General features: G+C 38.8%; 1 protein-coding gene across 1 annotated transcript in view; it reads left to right on the top strand.

The window, feature by feature from the left end:
* The window catches only part of ESCO1 (establishment of sister chromatid cohesion N-acetyltransferase 1), a 75,727-nt gene that overhangs the window by 29,024 nt on the left and 36,974 nt on the right, over positions 1 to 9,729 (top strand). The window contains 3 exon segments of the mRNA XM_017498870.2: positions 1,170 to 1,284; positions 2,740 to 2,800; positions 4,180 to 4,294. Coding sequence (XP_017354359.1) covers positions 1,170 to 1,284; positions 2,740 to 2,800; positions 4,180 to 4,294 — 291 coding nt within the window.

Genomic DNA, 9,729 nt, shown 5'->3' on the forward strand with positions numbered 1-9,729 from the left:
ATGCCCAGCTGATTTTTTGTATTTTTAGTAGAGACGGGGTTTTACCATGTTGACCAGGATGGTCTCGATCTCTTGACCTCGTGATCCACCCACCTCGGCCTCTCAAAGTGCTGGGATTATCTTTTTTTTTGAGACAGTCTCGCACTGTTGCTGGGGCTAGAGTGCAGTGGCGCAATCTCAGCTCACTGCAACCTCTGCCTCCTGGGTTCAAGCAGCTCTCCTGCCTCAGCCTCCTGAGCAGCTGGAATTGCAGGTGCCCACCACCATGCCCAGCTAATTTTGTGTATTTTTAGTAGAGTCAGGGTTTCACCTTGTTGGCCACGCTGGTCTCGAACTCCTGACTGTGATTCACCCATCTTGGACTCTCAAAGTATTGGGATTATAGGTGTGAGTCAGCTGGAATGCAGTGGTGCTATCCTGGCTCACTGCAACCTCCGCCTCACAGGTTCAAGTGATTCTCCTGCCTCAGCCTCCTAAGTAGCTAAGATCACAGGTGCCTGCCACCACAGCTGGCTAATTTTTGTATTTTTAATAGAGAAGAGTTTTTACCATGTTGGTCCGGCCGTCTTGAACTCCTGATCTCAAGTGATCCACCCGCCTTGGCCTTTCAAAGTGCTGGGATTACAGGTGTGAGCCACTGTGCCTGGCCAGATGCTTAGGTTTGCAAAATCTGATGTGATTTATGCTTTCGACACATCTCAAATGATACCACGTTTTAAGTGCTCACTAGTTAGATGTGGCAGTGATGACCATATTGGACATTATAGTCTAGACAGACAAAACTCAGAAAAAGGGTATAGAGCCAGGAAATTATTGAATATATCTGTGAGAGAGGTATTTCCTTTTTTTGAGATGGGGTCTCACTATGTTGTCCAGGCTGATTTCAAACCCCTGGGCTTAAGGGATCCTCCCCCTTTAGTGACCTTTCTCAGTAGCCGGGACAACAGGCATGCACTGCTGTACCCTGCTTGTTTTTAAATTTAGGCTGAAGCGTAATAATGGGCCCTGATGCCGAGAGGGTAGCTTGTGGCAAGATCATGGGGAGACTTCATGTCTGTACAAACTACTACAAATAAAATCTTAAATTTTTTGGTATGCTAAAATTTACTGTAAGTTTATATAGATAAAACCCAAAGTTGGTATAAAATTTTTGAATTATATGTGTTCAGAATTTCAGCCAGTGTTTGGAATCCAAGCTAGAAAACAACCCAGTGGAAAATGTTACTGCTGTTTCAACTCTGCTCAGTCAAGCAAAAATTGAAACAGGAGAGAATAAATTTCCAGGTAATACTTTGGAAATATTATTTGAATTTCATAGTCTTCAGTGATATTTTTGTCAGTATTACAGAAAATGTTGTCATATACCAAATAGGCTTGTTACATTCTTTTTAACCATTGCTATATTTTTCAAATGTGATTATGATGATGATCATCCATTCTTTCAGAATTACTTCTATTGATTGGTTTGTTTAAAGTACTACCCTTTAACTCCCTACCAAACGTTCTTTTGTTTTTTAAACTTTTCTTTTGTTTGTGACTTACCGAGTTGAGAAGTGTTCCTTAATGAAGTGCATAAAATAGTGGTAGCAGCTTATTTCTTAAGTACTTTATTATTTGTGTTTTACCATTTCAGGTTCTTATCTTTAACCCTTATTTACTTCCTTATCTACTCAGTTTTCCATCTCAATGATCCTATCTCTAAATTAAGGATTTAATAAATGCTGCAAATTGTATGCTTCTATAAGAGCTTTAGTTTTGGAATCTTGTGAACCTTTTTAATAAATGTATTATTTGGGCCAGGCGAGGTGGCTCACTCCTGTAATCCGAGCACTTTGGGAGGCCTAGGGGGATGGATCACTTAAGGCTTGGAGTTCGAGACCAGCCCTTACCAAAATAGTGAGATTCCCCGTTTCTGCTTACTTAAAAATACAAAAAATAAGTAGCCAGGCATGGTGGTGCACGCCTGTAATCTCAGCTGCTTGAGAAGCTGAGTTAGGAGAATTGCTTGAACCTGGGAGGTGGAGGTTGCATTGAGCCAAGATTGCGCCACTACATTCCAGCCTGGGTGACAGAGCGAGATTCTGTCTCAAAAAACCTAAAGAAAAAAAAATTATTTGAAGCGTTGGATGAGGATTTGCTTACTTATATTGGATGAGACACCAGAGGATATAGAAAAGAAATCTCTAATTCCTATTGTTGCTTGGCTGAAGGTAAGGTATACATGGAGCAAAATATTGAGTTCAGATAATTGCTGCCATTGCCTGTGATTTAACTATTTCTCTTAGTGAGGGAAGAGAGAGTGTGGTATAAATATTCATTAGAAAATAGGATGAGTTGGTTATTGCCTTTATTTATCATTCTAATTAAAATTCCAGAGACCATCTTTTTTTAAAAAAAAACACAAAATGTTTTCATTTATTTTTACTTAGAGATTCTATAATTACGTAGGCATTGAAAGTTTCCTTAATATTCAGTCCTAATAATTGTTGGTTAGAGCTAAACTAATCTACCATTAGATCTCTTTGCAGCTTTGTAATCTGAGTATGGGACAGCCTTTCTGCCTTTTCTCTGAAGAACAGTATCTAGGAAGGAGGGTCCTAATTGTATCAGATCGTCTTTATTAAAAATAAATCATTTAATGGATTGAAAGTTTTTTTTTTCTTTATGTGTAATGATTTTAACCATTAGAAACCTAATATAAAACTTAATACATAACCCACCTTCTTGATTAAATTACAGGTTCAGCTCCCCAACAGCACAGTATTCTCGATAACCAGACATCTAAAAGCAGTGATAGCAGGTAAGGTGTTAATTAAATTTTTGAACTTAAGGATTTTTGCTTACAAGTTTTGAGTTCAGGGGATTCTTCCTTAAAAAGTTATGCTAGTAACCCTCAGTTTACCTACAGATTCTCTTTTCATTACAAGTTTTTCTATGCCTATAATACTGTTTACTAGTGACATCTTTTCTACCTTACTACCTCATTCTTTTTAGAGTTGGGGTCTTTCTCACTTACCCAGGCTGGAGTGCAGTGGCACAGTCACAGCACCCTTGAACTCCTGGGTTCAAGTGATTCTTCTGCCTCAGCTTCCTATGTAGCTAGGACTATCGGTGTGTGGCACTATACCTGGATAATTTTTAAAAATTCTTTTTTAAGAGACAAGGTCTTGCTATGCTGCCCATGCTGACTTTGAACTCCTGGCCTCAAGTGATTCTCCCACCTTGGCCTCTCAAATCTCTGGGATTACAGGTGTGAGCCACAATATCTGGCAGCTACCTTATTCTTCTAAATTCTGCATTAGATTTCATCGTGTGACTTTTCCGTGGTATAACAGCTCTATTCCTATGCACATTTTGGATATTTCTACTGTATTTCTATCCAGAAAAAAAAAAAATTCCTATGATAAATACATATATCTTTGCTCGCTTGTGTGTCTGTATCTCATAGCTATAGAACTTATCCTGCATTGTTAAACTTTTCCTCCAAAGTGTTTGGGCCTGTCTCAACAGTATTTGAGAATGCCCTTTTGCCTAGACTTCTAGAAATACTGGGTATTAGCAACATGTAAGAGTGTTTTAAGTAAGATTAAAAGCTTTTTGTTTGGCCGGGTGTAGTGGCTCACGCCTGTAATTCCAGCACTTTGGGAGGCTGTGGCTGATGGATCACTTGAGGTCAAGAGTTCGAGACCAACCTGGCCAACATGGTGAAACCCCATCTCTACTAAAAATACAAAAATTAGCTGGGTATGATGGCACATGCCTGTAGTCCCAGAGGCTGAGGCATGAGAATTATTTTAACCTGGGAGGGGGAGGTTGCAGTGAGCTGAGATTGCAATACTGTACTCCAACTGTGTGACAGACTCTTGTCTCAAAAAAAAGCTTTTTGTTTTCTTTTTAATGTCAGAATTAAATAGATCTGACTTATTTTGTCTTTCAGATTAACAAACAGTATTTAGTACAAACTGGAATGACTTAGATAGCTAAAACTATAAAACTTAAAAGCATATTCAGATACAGTGTTGCAGTTTTTATTTTTTTACTGGAAATTAGTAAAAGATTTTTCTCCCTCTCTTGAAGTTGAAATTTATCAGTATTGTGTAGAAAATAAGTTATTTTTCCCCTCCAGTTATTTGAAATGATTTGGATCTGTAACATTTAATAATTTTACTTTTTTTTAAGGGAGACACCACGAAATAATTCTTTGCCTAAGTGTAATTCCCATTTGGAGATAACAATTCCAAAGGACTTGAAACTAAAAGAAGCAGAGAAAACTGATGAAAAACAGTTGATTATAGTAAGTATATAACTTGACCATTTTGGTGAATTGTTAGAAGCATCTTAGTATATTTTGTGTTGCTGTAATACGATACCTGAGGTTGGTAATTGTTATAGAAAAGAAGTTTATTTGGCTTATGGTTCTGTGGGCTGGCATCTGCATCTGGTAAGGGTCTCACATTGCTTCACCTTATGTATAAAAGCAGAAACGGAGTGAGCTCATATGCAGAGAGACCATGTGGTAAGGGAGGAAGCAAGAGAGAGAAACCAAAAAGCCAGACTCTTTTAACTCTGCTCACCCCAGCAGGAGAGCATTCGAGGGCATTGATCTATTTGTGAGGGATTCACCTCTGTGACCGACACATCTCACTAAGTCCCACCTCCAAACATTGTCACATTGGAGATCAAATTTCCATATAAGTTTTGGTGGAGACAAATCATACCAAAATCATAGCAGCATTGTATTTATACAAAGTATTAAAGAATAAATTCATTCATTTTTGCCAAAGAACCTTTTTATCATAATAAATTTTATTATGGAAAATATTCCTGGTATTATTACAACCCCTTTCTCAAATAGTGAGTCTGTCTTGTAATGATAATTGTTTTCATACTTCTAGTTTTATAACATATTATGATACTTTATTTCACATCTGTTACTTCCTTAGATTTGTCATTTGATCACTACCTCCTTTGAGTAGTTAATTTAAATGTTGAAATAACATGGAACTTAATGCGTAAAATGATTTTAAATATATTGTAGTATACATTATTATTTTAAAATTACATTTTAAGTCACAGGGAGATAAATTGGAAAAGAGGAGGTATTTTGATTGATTAAAAATCTAACTTGAATGAGTAAACATAAAAAAATTAAGGTACCCAGAGTGCTAGGAATGTTTAATGTAGCTCCAGTTCACGTAATCAGTACTTTTTTTTTTTTTGCTGTTCTTTTAAATTTTAATAAAATAGATTAATTTCATATTACATAGAGAGCAAGTCCATCCACTCATCCATGATAAAATTTTAGAAATATTTTTTATAAAATGTTTAGTATTTGATTGGAAATGAATCCAGTAAAACATGACTTCTACAGACACAGCATTTCCATCCTCACTCCCATTCCTATTGAGAAATTTTAAAAATACAGAAAAGTACAAAAAATAAGACAAGATATCCATACACCACAATCCAGAATCAATGAGAATCTTCTTATATTTACTTAAAGTCCTTTTAAAGAGAAGTGGATGTTTATATAAAAAGCTCAAGTCCCCTTTAACCGATACCCACCCCACCTCCCATACTCATTACTTTCCCTTCTCCACTCTTCACAGGTGACCAATATCAAGAGTTTGGTCTGTATCCTTCCAACCCATTTCAACAACATGTACATACATATATGCATCCATTACCAATAGACAGTACTGAGTATTGTGAGGGAACTTTTCATTCAAATTTACATTTGTCTGTAAATTTGTATAAGTCATTGTACTACCTGCATCCTTCTGCAACTTGATCCCCCCTCAACACTTCTGGGATCTTTCTGGGAATACATGTGGATTTCATTGGTTGCATGTTACAGATATATAGTATTACATTAAGAATTTCCCAGAGTTCCTCATGGGCATTCTCAGTTGTTTCTAATTTTTGGCTACTACAAATCAAGCCACAGTAAATATCCTAGTACGTATTTCCTGAGCATTCATAGTCACAAGTAGAACTGCTAAGTATTTCTGAAGTTGTCAAAAGGAATGTTTCCCTGTTCCCAAGGTCATATTGCATGTAGTATACAGCTTTTCATATTTCTGTTTTTAATCTCTGGATTTACTTTTGCGTATAGTTCATGGTCTATTTTTCTCCCTTGGAGAACAAATTACCTCCACTTAAAAAAATAGTTCCATTATTTCCTCACTTCCTGATGCCGCTTGTATCATATTCCAAATTCTAATAAATGCATAGGTCTTTTTCTGAAATCTCTTCTGCTTTGTTCATTTAATACCACAGGAGTCTTAATATTATTTGTAGATGACCATGTCATCTATTTTTGTCTGTTCCTTTCCAATATTTACAACTTTTTTGTTACTGGCAAATATCTCCAGATCTGTGGTGGCAGCAGTAAAAAACAGACATCCATTTTCTGTTCCCATTTGTTGTGAAACTGTGCCTAAACTTTCAGCATGATCACTGCTGCATGTGTCTTTGCTGGACATAGGCTTTTTATCATATGCATGTCTTTCTCTTCAGTACAAATTTTCTGGTGTCCCTTAAGTTTTTTAGAACTTTAAAGTTAACCTCATTCGTGGTGCTTTGCTTCAGGTGGATTATTTCTGATGCATGATGAGGTGCCCATTTCTAATGAAAGCTTTCCCACTTTCTAGGTATTCATAGGGTTTTTAGTGAGTATGAATTTTCTGGTGTCTAATGTGGTGGGACATCTGGCTGAAAGCTTTCCCACATTCGCTGCACTGATAAGGCTTCTTACCTGTGTGTATTCTCAAGTGCAGAGCAAGGGTTGAGAACTGAGAGAAAGCTTTCCCACATTCGTTACAACCATAGGGCTTCTCACCTGTATGCCTTCTCACATGCACAGTGAGAGATGAGCTCTGAGAGAAGGCCTTTCCACACACATTGCATTCGTAAGGTTTATCGCCCGAATGGATTCTCACATGTACAATAAGTGATGTTCGCTGAGAGAAGGCCTTTCCACATTCGTTACATTCATAGGGTTTCTCTCCAGTGTGAATGTTCTGATGTTTTATGAGGTAATTCTTCTGGCCAAAGGCTGTTCCACATTCACTACATTTAAAAGGCTTCTCTCCAATATGGATTTTCTCATGCTCAGTAAGGTTGGATTTGCCACTAAAGGTTTTTCCACACTCCTTACATACAAAGGGCTTCTCTCCCGTGTGAGTTCTCTGGTGTCTGATGAGGTTTGACTTCTGAATGAAAGCTTTCCCGCAATCTTTACACTCAGAAGGTTTTTCTCCAGTGTGAATTTTCTGGTGCGTAAGGAGGTTTTCCTCCTGGCTAAAGGATTTCCCACATTCATTACATTCAAAAAGCTTCTCACCGGTATGGGTGTTCTGATGTTTAATGACATACTGCTTCTGGCTAAAGGCTTTGCCACACTCATTACATTCAAAAGGTTTCTCTCTCGTATGAAAATGCTCATGCTCGGTGAGGTTTGACTTGTGGCTGAAGACTTTCCCACATACCTTACAGGCAAAGGGGTTTTCCCCACTGTAAATTCTCTGCTGGCTGAGCTATGACATCTGAATGGAAACTTGCCCACATTTACAAAGTTTCTTTCCAGTAGAAATTGTTTGATGAATGAGAATTTACTTTTGACTTAAGAGATTTCCACATCTATTACATTTATAAGGCTTCTCTGTGTATGATCACCCAAATGCATATCAAGGGATAAGGTTTGAGAGGAAGTTTTTATCATACTCAGTACATTCAATGCTCTCTCTCCAGAAAAATTTTCTAATATTCAATGAAGTATTGCTACTTTCACCTTCACTGGTTTCTCATGAATCTTCTGCTTCTCAATGAGATTTGTCATCTAGCTAAGGGCTTGTCAATATTCCTTAGAAGCACAGGGTTTCTCTTCAGCATGACTTCTACGTTCAATGAGATGTGACATGTGAGTAAAGGATCCCCCACGTTCAGAAAATTCATAGGGTTTCTCTCCAGTATGAACACTCTGGTATCAGATGAGGCACAAACGTTTTAAACCAAAGGCATTTACACTGAAAGGGGGTTAATACCATAAGAAGTAAGCTGTGGCAGAGAAGTTCCCAACTAATTCCCTTGATGATTCTTTCTTACACAACCTCCCTCATGACTTCAGTCCAGGTTGTGTTTCAAACTCCAAACTTCAAAAAGGGGTGGCCTTCAAAGAAAGAAGGTCTGAGAGCAGAGGAAGTATTTGTCCTTCTTTTCCTCAGTCTTTTCTTGCTCTTTTCCTCAGTCTTTACTGGAGATGGATCAACTTGCCTCCCAAGTTTTGATGCCTCTTTATCTGCTCATCATTTTCTCAGGCTTCCTCTGCACAGATCCTTCCCACTTCTTTCTCTACTATACAGTTTGTCTTCTTGCTTCAACAGAGGATCATATAACCTGCCACGGACAAAGACCAAAATGTCAGTACTTTTTTTTTGTTTGTTTGTTTTGTTTTGTTTTTAAGGTAGGGTCTCACTCTATTACTCAGGCTGGAGTGCAGTGGCATGATCACAGTTCACTGCAGCCTCAATCTCCCAGTTCAAGTGATCCTCTCACCTCAGCCTGCTAAATAGCTGGGACTAAAAGACGTGTGCCACCACACACAACTAATTGTTACATTTTTTTTCTTTTTTGAGATGGAGTCTTACTCTGTTGCCCAGGCTGGAGTGCAGTGGCACAATCTTGGCTCACTGTAGCCTCTGCCTCCTGGTCTCAAGCAGTTCTCCTGTCTCAGCCTCCCAAGTGGTTGGAACTACAGGCGCACGCTGCCATACCTGGACCCGGCTAATTTTTGTATTTTAATAGAGATGAGGTTTCACCATGTTGGTCAGGCTGGTCTCAAACTCCTGACCTCAGGTGATCCACCCACCTTCGCCTCCCAAAGTGCTGGGATTACAGGTGTGAGCCACTGCGCCCAGCCATAAAATTTTTTTATAGGATGGGATCTCTTGCCTAGGCTATCCTCCCACCTTGAAATACCTTAATATCTACAAACTAGGAAAAAACTGAAGAGTACAGACTTTTTTGTTTGCTTGTTTATTTTTTGTTTTTGAGACGAAGGCTTGCTCTGTCATCCAAGCTGGAGGGCAGTGGCGTGATGTTGGCTCACTGCAGGCTCTGCCTTTTGGATTCAAGCAATTCTCCTGCCTTAGCCTCCGAGTAGCTGGGTTTACAGGCGCCCACCAGCATGCCTGGCTACTTTTTATTTTTATTTATTTATTTTTAAATTCCATTTATTTATTTTATTGCATTTTAGGTTTTGGGGTACATGTGAAGAACATGCAAGATTGTTGCATAGGTACATACGTGGCAGTGTGATTTGCTGCCTTCCTCCCCATCACCTACATCTGGCATCTCTCCCCTTGCTATCTCTCCCCAACTCCCCACCCCTCACCATCCCTCCCCTGTTTCCCCCAACAGACCCCAGTGTGTAGTGCTTCCCTCCCTGTGTCCATGTGTTCTCATTGTTCAACACCTGCCTATGAGTGAGAACATGCGGTGTTGGATCTTCTGCTCTTCTGTCAGTTTACTGAGAATGATGGTTTCCAGGTTCATCCATGTCCCTGCAAAGGACACAAACTCATCGTTTTTGATGGCTGCATAATATTCCATGGTGTATATGCGCCACATTTTCCCTGTCCAGTCTATCATCGATGGGCATTTGGGTTGGTTCCAGGTCTTTGCTATTGTAAACAGTGCTGCAATGAACGTTCGTGTGCACGTGTCCTT

The sequence above is a fragment of the Cebus imitator genome, unplaced genomic scaffold (genome assembly GCF_001604975.1).
Source record: "Cebus imitator isolate Cc_AM_T3 unplaced genomic scaffold, Cebus_imitator-1.0 Scaffold12, whole genome shotgun sequence".
Classification (NCBI taxonomy): Eukaryota; Metazoa; Chordata; class Mammalia; order Primates; family Cebidae; genus Cebus; species Cebus imitator.